The sequence below is a fragment of the Protopterus annectens genome, chromosome 3.part1, assembly GCF_019279795.1.
Source record: "Protopterus annectens isolate FY-2018-M chromosome 3.part1, PAN1.0, whole genome shotgun sequence".
Classification (NCBI taxonomy): Eukaryota; Metazoa; Chordata; order Ceratodontiformes; family Protopteridae; genus Protopterus; species Protopterus annectens.
The window spans coordinates 539714371-539734783 of NC_056732.1; the positions used below are offsets into that span (position 1 = coordinate 539714371).

Here is a 20413-nt window from a genome sequence, read left to right on the forward strand (position 1 = left end):
ACTCTGCAATTTTATCTACTGTGCACATCTCAGATAACCAACAGTAATAAAATTAAACAAAATAAAACAATGTCCACACAATATATTTCGACAACATAGCTCTCAACTTCTAAGCCCAAAAAGGACTAAGCCAAAACATAATGTGGACAAAGGCCCAGACACAGGGATATGTTTTAAATATTATTCTTATAGGCTTAGAAAGTTCCTAAAAATCATGCTTTGCATTAGTATGAAATCTGAAACTCAAATGATTGCCATTATTTACTGACACCTTCTCTTCAGAATGCATACAGAAAAGCTACTAACCAATAACATAATTATCTGTTTCAGAAAATTTCAGTCCTAAAAGCTATTAAAATTGCTGTAATTATCATCCATCAATGTTCAGCCATACTCATCAATCACAGCCTCTTTGACTGTGTACACCTCTTATGTCTTATAAAATATAACCCCAGTAAAACAGTCCAAGTTGCCCTACATAAATGTACACTAGCCCTCCAAAGCCACTCAATGTACTCTAACCTGGGCAGCAATCATTCTTCTGTTTACTGAAGATAGACTTGTGATGGTATATTTTTAATGTTGTTGTGAGTTTAGTAAACTTAAAATGTCTGTAAAATACTGATGGAAGTTGAGGAAGCCAAAGCAGGGGCCAAATCATGACTATACAAATGTAGAGCATTGAGTCACTGACCTATTTTATAAAATACTAGAAAAGTGCATAATTTTTGTAGCACCAGTTACCAACAAGCTGTAATCTTTATTTCAAAGCATTAGACTGATAAGTTAGGTATCATTGTGCTCATCCCACCTCAATCTGTTACATGCTGTCAGTGACGTACACATTACATCATTACAGAAATTTTGCACAGAATCAGGAAAAGTCAGTCAATTCAGACCTACTGACATAAACAATGCAAAAGAATCTGTGTGGAGAGATATAAGAAACATTCCAAGTATGGGTAATTTTGTTCCTCACATCCAATTTTATCAGCAGCTGTACAGCAGCAATGTGTGTTGCACTGTGTTGCAGTAATACTGCATAAATATTTAAATAGTACATCATTTTGTAACCCTGTTCATTAATGCAACGTAATACTGCAGTTTACTAGATCAGAGGTAAACACAACAGCTGGAATTTTATTCATCCCATCCAAATATATCATGTGCAGTTCAGCAATGACATGAACTGCAAATCAATTATCCCTTTGTTTGGAATGGCATCATTTTGCACTGTATGAGTGAAATTCTCAATCCAAGATATTTCATTTCAGTTCTCTGCATATCTTCAACTGTCCCTAATTTTGCCTCATATTTTTACATTATCCCTCACAAAAGTGTTTTTTTTCTGGTAAATCACTGAGGTTTACAGTTAGCCACACAATGCAACTATTAGAATTTATTATATCGTTCAGGAAATGGACATTGATGCAAAACCTGTTGACCGTCATACTTTTAAATGATTCAGAAAGAACTGTTAACATTCCTCATTATGTTGGGCCTTTGCCCCAACATTACAGCTGTTTTTGTCAGGACATCTTGAGCAAGGGAGTTGGGAAGTGTGACTCATTGTTTGCAATAAAATACTGACACTGTATGGTGTAACCACTTGAAAGCACCCAAAGGTAGTACACTCTTTGTGGAATGAATTATGTTAGCTGGCTGGGAAATGCATCAGGATTTGCTGCATTAATATGTTGTGACTTCATGTACATCATGAGTAGGGTAGTTTGAACAAAATAAGTCTAGAGAAAGCACCCTGCATTGTAACAGCAAATGCAAGGCTGCTCACCAGGTAGCCCATACAGCAAAGCACTCTTGTCCTTCAAAGCTGTGTGCTTTCTGTTTTCCAGTGGATTTGCTAAGTGGGGTATATCACTAATCCAGACAGACCATTCTCAGGTGCAGAAATATCTGGTTGTCTACTAGCTTTAGAAAGAAAGAAAGAAAGAAAGAAAACATTGCTACAGACAAATACAGCTACTGGTCTTATTCTTGCACTAACTGTCTCCAGCTATCCCTTAAGCATTTAATAGTCACAGGCTTAAAACATGCAAATTGACTGATTAACTTAGTACACTGACCTCCCCCCTAAGACACTGCAGGTATGACTTGTTTTAAGAGAGGGCGATGTGGGTCCTTCATCTACTTATGTATTTATTTATTTATTAAGTGAAGAAAATGGGCTGCAGCACTCCAGCTTAAAGTGGTAGCACACTGCTCTTGCTCTCATCATGCACCCCTCCCCTTTGGCTTGTGGGCCCTGGAAGCCACTTGAATTGCCCTTTTTACAATCTGCCATTGCATGGAAATGTATGGTTAGTTTTGCAGTTTTCAGATATTACAATGAAGCACCAACATGATCAGTGTCAGTAGCCCAACAGGTAGCACACTTCTCTTTCATGCAGAAGGCTGTTGTTTTATTCTCACGCCAGGCAGATGGATTGCTGACTGCGATGCAGCATAAGAGGAGTACTGCCCTTATGAGTGTGTCACCCTTTGGATGAGAAGGTAAATTCAGGGCCCATCTGCTCGAGTTAGTGATAGCTCAGGTGGCATGTATCGAAAACAGTAGAGAAAGTTCTCGGATACGCTGGACAAATTTCCCCTAGTAGTACAGATACCACCTTGGGTCTCCCCTGAAAAGAGGTTACTAGCTAATTCAATCCAGTCAAAAAAAAAATAAAATAAAAAGAACATGGTACTGGTTCTGGCACAAGTAGAAGAAAGTAATGCACAGACATGCTTCAGTGAGATCTTTGGGAAGACACTTCAGTCACTCAGAAAATGCTCCTATAACTCATAAAAGAAGTAACAGAACTTAACAGGATATACTAAATGGCCATTTTCTGTTTGCATAACCAAGATAAAATATAGTGAAGGTCACATGAGGAGGACTGCAGGCATACATAATGTAGGAAAGGGGAAGTTTCACGTTACCAAGGTTACCTACATGAAAGGGAAAAGCAGCTCAGAGATTATTGCCAAACCAAGTAAATTAAATATATAACCAATAATCCCCAAGCAATAAGGCTTAACGACAAGGGACTGGACCTTGTCATTATCAGGCTTTGTCTGATTTTCAGCAGAAGGTTGAGATGGATTAATACCTCTACTAGGAAGAAAGCAACTGTATCTACAGGTGACCCTAGACAATCTGACATTACTAGTACAGCCATAATTTGCTTTGCATACATAGCAAAAAACCTATTTCCTCAAATAAACAGGAATGCAGTCACACAGCAACGTTCAACCTTTATAATGCACATAGTGACAATGGCATAGGATAATTTGACCTTTGATATAGTGATTTTCTTGTTATTTTTTCTTTTTCTTTTCTTTTTTCTATTTTTTTTGTAAATAAGAAGAAATATAGTTAGTCTGAATGTACAAATAAAGAGCAAATTTATTCAAGGTATTAGAAGTAATGCTTCCAATTTTAACTGACATTAAGGGACAGTTCCTCATTTTGCAGGATTAAAATTCTTTGTTCCACATTGAAATAGCTTGCTGTTCATTAAATGTTTAGCCCTCCAAACAAAACTTCACAATAAATAGTTTTTTGCACATTCATTTTTCAGCCCTCCAAACAAAACTTAACGTAATGAACGATAATACTCAATTAACAGCATTTATACCATGCTGAAAAAAATTCCCATTTTAAGTTGACAGCAAGTATTCTAAATATTTACTTGTTTGTTTCACATTTTTAAAGCCATTGCTTCACATTTGAGAGACTGCAGGTTTTGAACTATACTGGAAAGTACCATGCATGTTCAAGTGTTTAATCAGAAGGAGGTAACTTGACGACCACAGAGGTTCACCTCCTATCACCCTTTCTTCCACTCAGTAATCAACTTCACAAACACCTGTTTACTTTCCAGTATTTAAACACCTACATCTGCATTTGGCTGAGTTTGATGCAAGGCTACTGACTATTTTTCTTCCTTAGCATCATCGTGGGTAAAATATTAAACTTTCCTCTCCCACTTTCATAATCATCAAGAACAGCAGCATGCATACCAGACATACTGATTAATTGTAATTGTTACACCAATAACACATAATTTTATGGTCATATTAAGTTTATTGAGGCTAATGACCATCACATGACTATATCCTTCATCTAGATGAAGTTTTTTCTTAACATTAGCATGTTTTTTTTTAATTTTCATCTCTCTCCTTCTATCTCTCTGCAATCCTCCGTCTCTTTATTATGACTCATACTACTAGCCTCACTTGAGCACAAGATTCAAAGTATTTTGAGCTACAATCAGCCCCCCTTATGCCACTGGCACACCTGAGCGTGCTGTTACCTGCAAGCAAAACTGCTGCTGTTAATTAGCAAAGGAAAATGAACCCATGCAATGGACAGCTTCAACAAATCCAGTATCTGTAAAATGTTACATCAAACAAGGGAACAACAAATTCAACAGCAGTCAGCAAGAACCGGCAACTAATTTTTTTGCAAACAAAGATGTTAAGTGTTAACTCTAGTAATTAAAAATCATCTTACAAACTTTAGAGTACTGTTCACCCACAGTAATTCTCATACTTACGACAAATAGCCACTAAAAATATGTCACTTCATAGCTTCAACTTTCAAGTAGAGAGCACTGCTGTGTTACTTTACAATGTAAGCTGGTTATATAAAACTGCTGTGGGAACACTTCTTCTCAAATCAGTTACATTTAAGCTGCTCTCCAACAGATATTTCCCCAATAAGATCTAAGTTATTTACCCGAATCATTCCATTCTCCCTTAGATCCATTTCTGAAAATGCCCTTCAATTATAATACCCTCTATTCAAAAAGCTATGGGTAAAAAGCCAAAATATTCTAAATCATAAAATACTCTAAAAGGCAACTTTAGATCTCAGTCCAGTTATCATACTTTCAGAAAAAATGTTGAAGGATTGCTTGAACATGAATATAACTTAGTATATTAAAGCACAGTAATACCTTTTGCTATCACTGTACCCTAGAAGTTGCCATCCCCTAAGATTCAGAATGTGTTACCATGAAAGGTAAGCCCGACCACAAGCAGCCAACCCCTTGCCATAACCCTTTCCAATTCACAGAGACTGTTCTGTAGTGCTTTTCTCTAACTGGAAAGCATCAGCATGGAAGGTAGAACCCCCGGCCATGCTAACAGATATGACTAATCCAAAATGCACACAGCAGTGAGTCCAATCTCTCCACCAAGGAATTGTGGCAATAAATAACTAACGGTGCACTTCAAAAATCTGGGGACATCCAGTACAACTGGTTAATGACATAGCAAAGAATTTTACTAATAGAAGATCTAATGATTTTAGACCCCTTTTGAGGAACTGTGAATGAAGAAAAAATAAATATGAGTACTCTGATTTTGGGAGTAAATGTTTGAAATGTGCAATGATTTTGTGGTTTGAAGTTTTTTTTTTTGATCATATTAAAGTAATCATTTACAAAAACTGGAACATTTTTAAAACAGATGAGGACTTGTTTACAACTTTGGGTCCTTCTCCTTTAGTTATTTATAAAAAGGGTGCTAAATTGAAAGACAAATTTGAAACATGACTGTAGGTGAGTGGAACAAGAAATGTGGATGCCTTCTTTTGGGGTAGAAAAAGAGGTAGGCAATGCAAGCAGTGTCAATTGATTTTGAAGGGCAATGTCATACCTATTAAGTGCATGGGAAGTAATTTCATTGAATTAAGATGGGATGTCAATTGTGGTACCCCAGGAGTAGTATATGTAGCTATTTGTCAGGGTTGTCCTTCCTTTTATATTGGGAAAACAGAAGGTCCCCTAAAGAAAAAGCTTTCATGAGCAGAGCTATGATGTGATTAGTCCAAATGACAACAATGCCCTGTATAGACATACCCACGTCTGTGATGAGGATAAAGAAATTTGGTTTTAACTTTACAATGCTTGACAGGGTTCATAATCCCCAGGGAGAACCATGGGAAAGTGCCTTAGAATATAAAGAACTTTTGTGGCAGCTGATACTGAATGCCCCTGTGTCCTCCAGACTGAATGATCATGTTTCTTTAATGAGTGTTCAAAAGATGACGGCTGCTAAATTATAGTTTATTATTGTTGTTTAAAATTTGGAGGCATCAATTTTTAAACTGCATTTTTTTATATTTTAAGTGTATATTTACATTTTTTATTTAGCTATAATTGATTACTTTAATGTATTGGTTGTGGAAGTTTGTGATATTATGTATGTTTGCCTATTTAAATGAAATGTTTCTCATTATCCTTCAGTTCTAATGAAGTTCACGCTGTGAAATAAAGCACTTAACTGAAGTTAAATATATTATTTTTAACACATTTTTGACATGTAGCACCTGTTATTTACTGCCATGTTTCCTTGGTGGAGAGTTTAGATTCACTGCTGTGTGTGTTGTGGATTACTAGTTGGCCGATTGCACAGCAGCGGCTATGTTTTTTAGAATACTGGATAATGAGGCAATCCAGGGGGGAGTGGCTAATGCTAATTAGTCATGTTCTCTCCCCAAGAAATGCCTGCAGTTACCAGTTTACCTAGAAAAATAACTCGGCATAAAGATTGTGGTCAACCATACAAGGTAATTTGAGAAGCTGCACTGCAGGTGAGTTTAGAGGAGTTCAGCAGAGACATATTGGTGTGTGTGTGTGTGTGTGTGTGTGTGTGTGTGTGTGTGTGTGTGTGTGTGTGTGTGTGTGTGTGTGTGTGTGTAGAAGTATGAATGGAGGGGGATGACTATGGGGGTTAGGTATGGGATGGAGAGTGTAGATGTGTGTGGGAACAGGCAAGTGGGTGAATGTGTGTGAAAGCCAGTGAGTTTGATTAAGTGTGAATGTGTGTGGGGTGCAGGGGTGGAGGTGTGCTGTGTGAATGTGGAATGTCATGAATGTATGTTTATATGTACATGAATGTCTGAATATATCTGTGAGACCATGTGGAGGGTTGCCTGTGCCAATATGATTCATGGATCACCAGAGGAATTTATGACAGGAAGGTGATTTTAGAACTGGCAGCAAAAAAAAAGACATGCAAATTAGCTGATAATGAGGTCTCTCTCAATGCGATTAAAATAGTTTCTGACTTGCATTTTCTTGAAGTACCTGTGATAGGTACTTTACAAGACAGAGTACCTCTTTGACTCCCAGACATTATTTCCATATTCTCATCCTTAATGATAATCTCAGCATTTTACACTAACCATTCTTTCCTCCCAATCTTATTCACATCTATTCATTGCCCTCATTACTATCACCCTTCTCCAACATCTTCTCCTTAACTTATACCAAATACATTCACTTAGTTTGCTTTCCCAGACAGTGGTTCCACATTCTGTGAATATATCATAATTAACCAACTTTCATTTCTATCTTTGTTACCAAAAAGACTAATCAGTGCACGACATTTGCAAAATATGTGCATGTATAAATTATACAAGTGTTACAAATGTGCAGCTAGCCAAAGAAGGCATACATATTATCTGTTTGTTGTCCTTCTTTGTCTATAAACACTGGATTAGAAATGGAATTGCAGCTACCTGTACCCATCCCTCTGTATTTCTCGAAATATGGTAAACGTCTATCTCTGTAGTACCGTCTTCATGTCTGTTATACTGCTTTTGTCTACTGGTCCACATCTTCCAAATTTATAAATTAACAAATTTATAAAAACAAATAAACTGCAATCAGCATCTCATGTTGAAATTGAAATGAAAAGAAATATATATAGTTTGCTATAAAAAATGTACAAGATCATAAAACAACAGCATAAACAGCCTAGTGACCCATCTGGTTTATTTTATTATTTTATTTTATTTTATTTTATTTTACATTTGTTGACCGGGGGTGTCCGACTGAGCTCAAGCCCTTTTTCTGCGAAAGCCCAGGGAGAAAAGCTCCAAGATGTACATATAAACGACATTAGAATAATACAACAAATATTTAAAAGGCTACAATCATCAATACAGTAGTTCTCAAAAGATACATCAAATTATACCTTAGTAATGTTAAAACTGGATAAGTAATAATTAGAGCATGGGAGGTAGGTAGTAGTGGTTTGGTAGGTATATGCTAATCTGAAGTTCAAAGGAAAGAGTATTGGTTAAGGTTAGCATTTTATTTGATAATATGGGAAGTAAGTTGTTCATGCTGTATATTAGTTAAAAGTACTAAGTAGGGTAGTTGTGGTCAGGGAGGGTGTGAACAGTGACAGGTCAAGTGTTTTTTAAAGTAGTCTTTGGTGGTTAGCTTAAATTGTTTGGGGTGTGTAAGGTTCCTTATTTCTAGAGAAAGTTTTTCCATGCAACAGAGGGGTGGTAGCTATACAAGTTACAACCAGTCTTCGATTTAGGTTTGTGAACCTTTAATAGGTCTTGGATTGTGCTTCAAAGGTGTCTGGTATGAGAATAATGGGAGATGAGAGATGATAAGAGCTGGGCAAAAGATGGCTGATAAAGGATGGAGTGTATTATTTGGGTCTATATTATATTCTCGAATGTCGACAATGTCGAATCTGACACTGTTGACACCAGAATATCGAACGCTCATAATCTCGAGCGAGTAAAAAAACAAAAACAAAAAAGAAAAAAGTACCCTAATGGGTTTAAGCAGGGGGGCAAACACCCCTTCACTCCCCACACGCCCCGCTACTTAAATATACCAACTCCAGGACCACACTACATTGCAGTAAATGGAAATCTCCCCTTACGGTAATTTCCGTTTACACGCTCAAGATTCTGAGCATTCGATATTCTCATGTCGACAATGTCAGATTCGACATTGTCGACATTTGAGAATATAATGTATACCATATTATTTGGAGCTGGGATTGGAGAAGCAGGTGAGAAAGTTTTAGCCAGTTCAGGTTTTTTAGGGAGAGACAGTGGTGAGATTTACATGATTGTTGAACTGCAAATCTGCTATCTTGTGATAGGTTGATTCAAGTTTGGTAAGTAGGGAGGAGTTCAGATTACTGAGTGCTTGGGAACAGTAAGTTAGACAGGGTAGAAGATAGGCATGAGTAAGAGTATACCTGGCTTCAGCGGTGAGGAATTTGTTATTTCTACACAGTGGTCCTAACTTCTGATGCATTTTTCTGATGCGTGTAGATGTGTAAATCAAATTTTAGTTGATTATCAATGGTGATGCCAAGTAGTTTTGTGCTAGATTCAACTTCTATGGGAGTGTTGTTTAGGGACATTATGGAAAAGGAAGATGTAATGTGGTTAACAGATTTAGAAAGAAAGAGTAACACCTCACTGACTCTCTTCAAGAAGAATCTTGATGAGTGGATGGGGGATCGTAGGTTTGTCCCAGGGATTACTTCCATGTCACTATTAGACAGAGGCACAGTAAACTAAACTTTAAAAAGGGCACAGTAATACTCAAATCAAGGGGTGGCGTAAGCCAAACACAATTGGGCTAGGCTTATAAATACCCCAGGGCAGATAGCCTAGTATGAATCTATGAACCTATGAACCTATAATTTTGTTTTTAGAGTTGAGGATAAGCTGGTTATTTGTGAGCCAGGTCTCTACTGAGTTAAAGGATGTCTGGGTAGTAGCTAGGAGTTCAGAGGGGGAGTTAGCAATAGTGATGACTGTAGAGTCATCTGCATATTGGATGATGGTAGAATGAGGACAAGAGGAGTAAAATGAGCTGGTGAAGATATTAAATAGCAGACGACCAAGAATGGCTCATTTGGGGATACCGGTTTTTCCTTGAAGGGGGGATGATATTGCAGACTCCCATCTGACTGACTGCTATCAGTGAGATAGCTGGAGAACCATGCTACTGTATTGGGAGAGAAATTAAAGTCAATGAGTTTGTTAAGAAGCAAATAGTGCAAAAGTGTGTCAAAAGCCTTTGAAAGGTCAAGGAATAGGCAGGATATAAGTTTGTGATTATCTTTGGCTAGAGCAATAGTGTTGAGAAAGGATAGAAAAGCTGTGGTGGTACTGTGCTTGGGATGGAAGTCATGCTGAGCAGGGGTGAGTAGTTTATCTTTTATGAGATGATGCATTGCTTGTTTGTGTATGCAATTCTCGAGGATTTTTGAGGGAGGGGAGAGGATAGCGATTGGTCTGACGTTAGATATTTCCATGGAGTTTCCTCCTCTGTGAATAGGAAGGGTGTAGCACTGTTTCCAAATAGATGGAACATTAGATTCAGAGACGGAGCGATTTATTAGTATAGATATTGACATTGCAAGGGAGTATGCTGCAACCTGGAGAAAGTATGAAGGGATATTGTCTACTGATACAGACCATAGTTTGAGTTTAGATAGTTGATAGGAACAGGTTTGAGAGAGAGAAAGTGTTTACTGAGTTAGTAGTTGAGGGGGGTTCAGGGAGGTTGGAGGTATTGTTGACTGAGGGGTTGGTGTTAAATAGTTTGGAAATAGAGTCGATAAAATAAGTGTTGAAGACCAGGCAATCTAGTCTGGATCTTCTTACAGGTCTCATTGCATCAGTTGCATAACCGATCTCATTGTGTTCCACTCACACAGTAATCGAGGTCAATGACATAGGCTTTGCATGATGTTCTTTGCTATACTGACTGTTAATGTTTTATTTGTTTAATTACATTTTTTTAACTCTGATCCTGACAATCATCAGGCTATCACTATGGCAATGATCAATTTATTTCCTTTTATTGAGTGACAGCACAGTCACACCATGGTGTCATGCAGGCAGCCATTAGAGTTTGTGTGTGTGTGTGTGTATGTGTGTACTTTTGTTTATCTGTTCACTGTGCATGGTGTCATGCAGGCAGCCATTAGAGTTTGTTTGAGTGTGTGTGCTTTTGTTTATCTGTTCACTGTGCATGTCCACAAATTCCCAAGGTTTGGATATTCAGTAGGGTGGTGGAAGGGCTTACCACTCAGTTCTGTAAGTAAAGATACCTCCTTGGTAGGCATGTGTTCCTGTCCTTCTCTAGTCTCCATACATTCTAACATTCTCCCCTGGGAGAAGTGAGTACTGCCTTATCATTCCTCTGTCTACCCATCAGCCACCTCTTCCAGTGTCAGGATTGTTAACTGAACCTATATTCAGAACTTCATCTCTGTATGCCTTGGAACTGGAACCATTTATACTCACAAAGTTTATAGGGTAACTCACTTTCTTCCCATAAAGTGTGGGACTCAGCTTTTACACCATGGTATGTAGTAATTTACATGCTACTATCTATCTGTCTATCTATCTATAAGAAATACAGACACACCAACACATACATGCACATATACACACACAAACAGATGTACATTTATAGAGACACACACACATGCACGCGCACGCGTGCACACACACACACACACACACACACACACACACACACACACACACACACACACACACACCACTTTCTCTGTCTTTTTGAATTAATCGTGGAAGGTGAAAGGTGGCTCTTGCTTTACATCAGGTTTGTTTATACTGGTAGGCAAGCGTATCATTAATTACGCCCTGTTTTGGCTCATTATTATGCATGTGTTTGTCAGTCATGATTTATGAACCTTTATTTTCAATAAGCACATATTTAGTTTTCCAGTGGTAAAACTGTTATTGAAAAGTTGATCTGATGAAGTCCAGTTGGTGGACAATAGTGTGTACCATAAATAAAAACTGAATTATTCTTGGACTATGTCTGCTTGAGTTTTTCTTCACTCCTTTTATAAAAATGAATTAAAATCTGAAGTTTTGGACTATTTATTACTGTTTCTTTTAATTCTAAGCTTAGGACTTTTTTACTTCTCACTTTTTCAAATAACAAGGAAATGAAGGTAGTCTGCTATTTTCACACTGGGGACAACTATCTCCTCAGATCTGTACTGTGTTTTAATTAATCATGCATGCACACACACATTTTATCTATTTATCTATGTAGAAACATTTATTTATATTGTGCATTGAATCTCCACAGAACAAAACTAAACCACAGTTTGATTAAGAATACTTCATTTGTGATAATACATATATAACGAAATTACCCACACAATTCAGAACTCAGCAGTACATGTATGTTTTAATTAGAAATATTTAACTCATTATAATCACTTATTTCTGTGAAGGGAACTGTATTACATGAATAATTATGTGTGTATGTGAGTACGTATGCAAATTATATATATATATATATATATATATATATATATATATATATATATATATACATGTATAGCTAGATATAAACAGAGAGATATATCTATATATATTTTTTGTTTTCTCTGTGTTGAAAAACATTTTCATTTGTTTGGCTCACTTTCATTTTAATATTCAAAAACTGTGTTTATAAACCATTGCAAATGTCTCTGAAATGATTTAAAGGCTGTAAAAAGATATAGCTTTTCTTATTGCTCAGCAAATACATTCTGATCAATTATAAAATTCAACCATTTGTGAAACCAGACTCCCAAGGTATAATCAGTTATTCTGATAAAAGCCACAAATTGTACTACTGCTAGAACAATTTGCTATAATTCAAGTTATGAAAATTACTTTGTGAATAAAGAAACTAATTGGTGGCAATGATTCTGAAAGAGTAATCTTAATTGCTTAGCACTGCTATTCTGGAACGACATGACCATTTAAATAAGGAGTGAAAAAAAAACTTGTGATGTGACCATTTATTATTTAAATGTAGTATTAAAACAGATTGTACTGTAAAATGGCTTGTTCTAGCACTTCTTTCATTTTGAACTGACCTGCTTTCATCCTCAGCATCAAATTAGAGTGCAATCCCCCTCAATCAATTATAAAAGCAAGTCCTTCTTGTGTATATAGGTGTGTGTGTGTGTGTGTGTGTGTGTGTGTGTGTGTGTGTGTGTGTGTGTGTGTGTGTGTGTGTGTGTGTGCGTGCGTGCAGGCCAGTAATATATTGTATGATACCTGGTTAACAAAATAAGCCCTACCCTCTAAAATCTAGGATAATAAGTCTAGTAGTTCTGGAAAATGCTAAATCTACACATTCAGACCTCATTACTAGGTTATTATAAGGACTGCAGCAGTAACTACGGCCTATTTCATCAGATATTTAATTATATTTTAATATTATTATGATTATTATTATTATTATTATGTTAAAAAAGGCATCTAGCTAAATTCTTAAAGCCTAAAAACAGAACAATTAACAGAAATATGGTTAATAATATAACCAGCTATAACAAAAGAAATAATACCTTTAAATATAACCTGGGCTTAATTAAGAGACAAGTGTAGTACTCTAATAAGATGGTATCTACTCACATGGTCATCGTGAGCTGATTTTTCCACAATCACTGCCGGTAACAGTAATCCCGCAGGTGATGCTGGAGTAGAACTGTGGCTTCCTGTGCCTCCTACCAATGAGACTACTCCATTACAATCCACAGCACTATTCATCTTCCCATTGGGTGTAGGGTTTGGTGTGTTGGGATGGGATCCATGGCTAAGTGGACTTTGACCACTGCTTCCTCGAAATATCCGAGGAATCATGAGAGACCCTCGACGGCTTTCAGTATCTGCTGCTGTGCTAGACTCATCATCGGCAAACTCTGTTTCTGAGCATTCCCTTCTAGTCGGAAAATGAAAGATGCTTCCATGGCTGGTCTTGCGGTGAACAGATCCAAGTCCATGACTGAAACCCCCAAGAAAAGGCTAACAAATAAAAGATGGAGCAAACTGTTAGTTCGTTCAAACACATGGCACCAACGTCATCAGCATTCTCTTTTCATTCTTTTTCTTTTTCTTTCTTTTTTTATGAAAATTTAGAGTTGAATAACATATATTGCAAAATTAATATGGTATAATACAGAATAAGTAATATTAAACACATGAATATAAATTATATACACTTGAACTGACTTCCATTTCTCACTTGTTTCTCTAAGAATCAGACTTAATTGGTTTAAACATCATTTGTTTCTAACAATTAGATTTACTTTCTTGGAACTAGAATTTTTTTTGCCAGATTGGTCTTAAGGGTCTTAGCCTGTCTTCAGACATGAAGAGAGTGCTAGACAGTTTAAATATATATGTTCAGGAGTAAGCCATCAGAAGATTAAAAAATCTGTCAAAAGTCAAAGTGTGAAAATACTGCTTGTGGAAATGAAACTTGTGTGCTAAATGTGTACGTTCTAGCCTGTCTCTGTGCAGTGCAGGTAAAGAGCCCTAACTGGGACCCTGGCAAATGGGGTTTGATTAGCAGACCTCCCACTACAGGGGCCAGGAAGGGAGGAAACAGAGTGAAGGGTATGACCCTTTGGGATATCGGGGGGGGGGGCCTCAGGCAGCACACAGTGAGGTGAGATTTCTCCAGACTTGAAAAACTTATCTACACTTCTTGAGGTCAGTGGGTGGGAATTGTTGCTGGTACACAAACCTTATGGAATTGAGGGACCATTCAGCATCATCACTATGTTGTTCACAACACCTTTCTCAGTGTATCCAAGTGTTCACAGGAGGCAGGTCATAAAGAGAAATGCAGGAACTATCCCTGAAAACTACCTTAGTGAATGCCCCTCTTGGTTGGCCTTTGCCCCAACGATGGGGAACAAATTAGATGATTAGCCAGAGTCTTTGCCCCAATGATGGTAAACAAATTAGCCAATTGTCCAGAGTGGGTATGATAATAGGTAGCCAGTGGGAGCAAAGTGTGAAAAGAAAATAAGTGAGCTGTTTCAAATCTCAATAACTTCTAATCTTCTGAAACTACCCTAATAAAATAAAACACAAAATAACAAAAGCAAAATGTTTCCAGACCTAAACATTATGCTGCTCAGGGCAGGCAATGAAGCCTAATTGCACCACTCCCAATAAAAGTACAGTTGTGTACCTACCATAAATGTAGATGTTCGAGTGTATTCACTGTTGCAGTCATTACACTTGGGTTATCCTGCTGGAAGGCTACCCGCAGTCGGCCAGATTTCCAAAGTCTAGGTCCGGTATCAGTTGCTGTCGCCTCCTCCCTGATGTCAGTGCGCCAGGGATATAAAAGATGCAGCCAACGCCATTTTCTTCAGTTTTTCTTGCCCCAGATGTCAGGTGCCCCAAATAGGTAGGTTGAAAAATATAGCAATAAGAAATGCATGCACAAAAATAACATTTCCTTCATCTGCAAGCAAATCCACCAAAAAGGTTGTATATAATAGAGAAGTGCAGATAAGACCCAGAAAAAGAAAGGGGGATGGTGAGAGGGTAACCTGGACTGCAACAGTGAATACACTTGAACATCTACATTTATGGTAAGTGTACACAACTGTACTATGTTCATCGTGTTTCACTGTTGCAGTCATTACACTTGGGTAGAATTCCAAAGCTGAGGTTGGGTGGCTGGGCCTAAATAGGATTAGGAGAGGCTACAAGGCCCTGCAGAACTGCAGTGGCAAAGTCTGCTCTGGATTTAGAGTAGAGAGGTAAGTGGTAGTGCTTGGTGAAAGTGTGCACTGAACTCCAGGTTGCAGCCTCTAAAATGTATTTGGTTGGTACTCCTCTGAGGAAGGCTGCTGAAGTAGCTGCTGCTCTGGTTGAATGTGGCCTAATGCCCTTAGGCACTGGCTTGCCATGTTGTGAATAGCAGAAACGATTGCAGTGTCCTATCCATTTTGAAATAGTCTGCTTTGAGATAGGCTTTCCTTGTGGTCCTGCAGCATAAGCTACAAACAGTTGCTCAGTTTTTCTGAAAGCTTTTGTTTTGTCCAAATAGAAGTGTAGCTGTCTGTGTATGTCCAAAGCGTGCAGAAGTCTCTCCCCTTTATTCTGGGGATTTGGATAAAATGTTGGCAAATGAATGGTTTGGTTAAGAGCCACACTGGATACTACCTTTGGCATAAATGTTGGGTGTGTCCTTAGAGAAACCCTGTCCTGATGAAAAATGATGAAAGGTTCTACTGCCATCAATGCCTGTAACTCTGAGACTCTTCTTGCTGAAGTTATTGCTAGGAGCAAAGCAGTTTTCCATGATAATAATTTTATATCAGCTGTATTGGCTGGCTCAAAAGGAGGCAGTGTGAGCTTTTCTAAAACAAAATTGAGGTCCCATGTAGGTATCGGTGCTCTTCTTGGGGGTCTTATGTTTTTTGCCCCTCTGAGGTACTGTCTTAGTAGTGGATGAAAGAAAATTGGAGGTTCCTTATTGTAATGAGCTGAAATGGCAGAGGCATGAATCTCAATTGATGAGAAGGATAGGCCTTTGTCCAGCATCTCAGTTAGGTATTGAAAAATCTGAGGTATGTTTGGAACAAGTGGTTCGAGTCCTTGTGCCTGGTTCCAAGCACAGAATCTCTTCCATTTTTCAGCATAAGATTTCCTAGTGCTGGGCCTCCTGGCTTCTAAAATGACATTCATAACAGCTTTAGAGAGAGGTGTGGTCTGGGTGGCTATATTATCTGCCATGCAGTCAGATTTAAGGTTCTGAGTTGGCTGTGCAGAATCTGACTGTTTTGTTGAGTCAGAAGATGAGGAATTTGAGGTAAAGGCCAGGCTGGGCCTTGAGACAAGCTCTTTAGGATTGGGTACCAGTGCTGGTGTGGCCAGTCTGGGGCAATCAGAATTATTTTGGGGTTCTCTCGTCTGACTTTTAGGAGTACCTTGGGAAGAAGAGGCAGTGGAGGAAAGGCATATACTGTCAGTGTTTTCCAGCTGAATGATAGAGCATCCACTTTCCATGCTTGTGAGTGATAAGTCCTTGTGCAAAATCTCTGTAGTTGGCAGTTGTGAGGGGAGGCAATAAGATCTAAGTCTGGGCGTCCCCATTTCCTTGTTATCATGCTGAAGACCTGTGGATTTAGTTTCCATTCGTGAGGATCCATGAGATTTCTGCTTAGGTCATCTGCCAGAGTATTTTTCTTTCCTGGCAGGAATTGTGCCTGCAGATGTACTTGATAGGTCAGTGCTGTGTTCCACAAAGTCATGGCTTGTTTGCAGAGAGGGGAGGAATGTGTGACCCCCTTGCTTGTTTATGTACCACATGACTGTGGTGTTGTCAGTCTTTAGTAATACTTGCCCTGGATATAGTAGATCCTTGAAGGCTGTCAGGGCATGTTGTACAGCTAGCATCTCTTTTTGATTGATGTGAAGATGCATTTGTTCCTTGGACCACGTGCCCTGAATACATTTTCCTGTCATGTGTGCCCCCCAGGCATAATCCAATACATCTGTTGTTATTGTCTGCCTGGCTGTGGGTAAGGTGAAAGGCTGTTCCTTGTTGTGGTGACAGGCCTGGGCCCACCATCAAAACTGTTGTTGCAGGCAGGGAATAAGAGATATTGTTTTCAGGCTGTGGCAATGTTGAGTCCAAACACTTTTTAGATACCATTATAGTTTCCTCATATGCAGTCTTGGATTAGTAGAATGCAGGATACCATGAAGCCCAGAGCCTGCAAAATTTTTCTTGCAGGGAGCTGGGTCTTTGTTGCCATCATTTGAAAGTAATGAGTCAGTTGCCCTTGCTTGTCTGGCATGAGATAAGCCACCTGGGAAGTTGTATTTAAGCTTGCACCCAGGAATATTATCTCTTGAGAGGGCACTAGTTTTGACTTATTTTAGTTTACTGTGTACCCTAGGCAAATTAGTAATCTTTTTACAAATGCCAGATGCTTTAGTAGAATGTCCTTGCTCTCTGCTTGAATAAGGCAGTCATCCAAGTAGGGATATATTTGAATTCCTTTTTGTCTGCAAAATGCAATTACTGGTGCCAGGCATTTTATGAAGACCCTGGGAACTGTAGATAAGCCAAAGGGCAGTGCAGAGAATTGGTAATGCACTGATCCAGCTATGAATCTGAGGTATCTTCTGCAAGATTGTCTGATTGGGACATGCAGGTATGCCTCCTTGAGATCCAAAGTAATTAGTCAAGCCTTCTTGTCCAGCATGGGTAGTAGTTGATGCAGTGTTAACATTTTGAATTTCGAAAATATTCCCTCTAAAGACACCTACACCTTTTTCAATGCTACCATTGATAGGTCGAGTAAGGACAGAAGAAAGAATAAAATATTTGGGGATTGACTTTTCAACTGAAAATAGAGAATTTTTTATCAACAATATTAAGGCAACTGGAGACCGAATAACAATGGATTTGAAAAGATGGAGTAAGTTGAAGCTACCGATGATGGCAAGAGCAGCGATAATAAAAATGAACGTTCTCCCCAGAATGCTATATATTTTTAGAGCAGCACAACTTAAAATCACGAAATTCTTTTTTAAGCAATTTCAGATAGGACTGGGGAAATTTCTGTGGGAACCCAGAAAAACGAGAATATCCTATGAGAAACTGATGGCTCCTAAAACGAGGGGGGGGGGTTGGATTTACCGGATTTTGAGATGTATTATACAGTGATTCAGGCCAATAGGATTTTAAGGGTGTCTTACTTGGATAATGAAAATAGAAAATGGATACCCAAATGGGTACTGCTAAATTATAAACATATAAAAGGGAAGGGAATAAATGTTAAAGCTGTACCATTTTTGAATATAAAAACATTGAGTAAATATGAGTTAATGGAGCACATCAAGGTATGGGCAATGGCGACTCAAACTCTGTTTGCCTCCTTGAACCTTTTAAAATATATGATGATGTTTCAACCGTTTGATGGAAATCCTAATATAACTATTGGTAATCAACTGATAGACTTAAAGAAATATCCATTTATTAAGGAATTAACTGTAAGGGATTTATACCCCTTCCTAGGAGTAGCGGTACATGATATCTTAAAAGAGATGAATCTTCCCATCTCTTATTTAATTATAATGAGGCAGTTAAAAGATTTGGCCATAAATTATTTTACCAGTTCTGAAATTAAAAAGAGGAACTAGTTATTTCAGGTCATCTGTGGGAAGCATTGCAACAAGATAGAAAATATATATCCTCAGCGTATAAAATGGCAAAGAGAGAAAATATAATAATCATATTCTGTTATCGAAATACTGGAGAGAAATTGTCATCCCTAGGCGACAGTAAAATAGTAGAGGCGTTTAACTTAACATTAAAATCCGTATCACTTCAAAAACTGGTCTTTACTCAATTGATGATATTTAACAATGCATATTATACCCATCTAACACTTCATAAATTTGATTCAAAAAGTCACCTAAATGTCCACAGTGTGTAGATCAGACAGCAGACCTGTTACACATGTTCTGGAGTTGCAAGTGCATTTATAAATTATGGAATTCTTTAAAGTTACAACTACAAAAAATGGGTTACCAAAACTCAACACTCTCCTGGGAATTTCTGATTCTACATATTCCACCGGAGTATTTGGACAAAACAAAAAAGATTGTAATTATGAATATTAGTTTACTAATGAAATTATATATAGCCACAAATTGGTTGAACCCAGCACAGGTGTCATGGCAAAATTTCAGGCTGTTAGCGATTAAGCATATATTAGCGCACAAATTGTTAATTAGAAATAATAAGAAAAGTATAAACAGCATAAAAATTTGGGAACAAATCTTTAATATTATTTTGGCGTAGAGGTTCCTATCCACTTTCCGTCAGGACATTCTGTATGTGTACCAACACATTCTTGGATTAGATAGAAAATGTAGAAATAATACAAATTATTGGCTTGAGTTGGTTTATAATTGTCTATTGTAGATGCTTTATGTTTAATTTTTTGTGATTTTATTTTCCTGTACTTGGTTAAAATTATATTTATTCTTAATGTATTATAGGGAAATTCAAAATGGAACTAAAACATTGGAAGCAATATTGTACATAATGTAAATAGTGTGTGAAATGTATAATGGTTTTGCAAAACAATAAAAATGATTATTGGAAAAAAAAACATTTTGAATTTCGGAACATCCAGGAAAGTATTTAGGATTGACAGGTCCAGTATTGGTCTCCAAGCTTTGTCCTTTCTGGGTACCAGGAAAAGTCTTGAGTAAAATCCTTGAACCTGTTCTTGCTGTGGTACTCTTTGAATAGCTCTCATGTCTATGAGAGCAGAAATTTGTTTTTGTGCCTCTGCCCATTGGTTTTGTGGCAGGTCTGGCATACCTTTTGATTTTGGAAGGGTGTGAAAGTGGAACCTGTAACCCTGAGAAACAATATTCAGTACCCATTTGTCCTGGGTGATCATGTGCCAATTTTGTGAGAAAAGTGCTAGTTTTCCCCCTAAGGGTGCTGCCAAATGGTAAGTGCTTGGCATTTGTAGAGGAAAGTCATTGGGACTGTTTTCTATAAGGTTGTGATTTGTCTTCTCCTTTGGGGGCTGAAGCTTCCCATTGTTTAGGTCTGTATGAGCCTTGGGGCTGAGATCTGCCTCTTGAGCATCTGTATCTGCCTCTTTGTGGCCTGTCTGACACCGGAAAGGACCAATTCTTAGAAGGCCAGTTTCTGCTAAATCTAGTTGGCTGAACCTGTAAGAAATCCTTTACTGTCTGCATTGATTTTGCTTTATCCACCATTTTCTTTAACACCTCTTCTGCCTTAACACCAAA

At 37.9% G+C, this 20413-nt stretch overlaps 1 protein-coding gene across 4 annotated transcripts in view; it reads right to left on the reverse strand.

Annotated features, from left to right (window-relative positions):
* Positions 1 to 20413, reverse strand: part of LOC122798203 (sodium channel protein type 4 subunit alpha-like) — a 2607519-nt gene that overhangs the window by 1762407 nt on the left and 824699 nt on the right. For all 4 annotated transcript variants that reach the window (XM_044066954.1, XM_044066957.1, XM_044066953.1 and 1 more), the window contains exon 12: positions 13235 to 13624. In XM_044066954.1, the coding sequence (XP_043922889.1) occupies positions 13235 to 13624 (390 nt within the window). The remainder of the gene's footprint in view (positions 1 to 13234; positions 13625 to 20413) is intronic.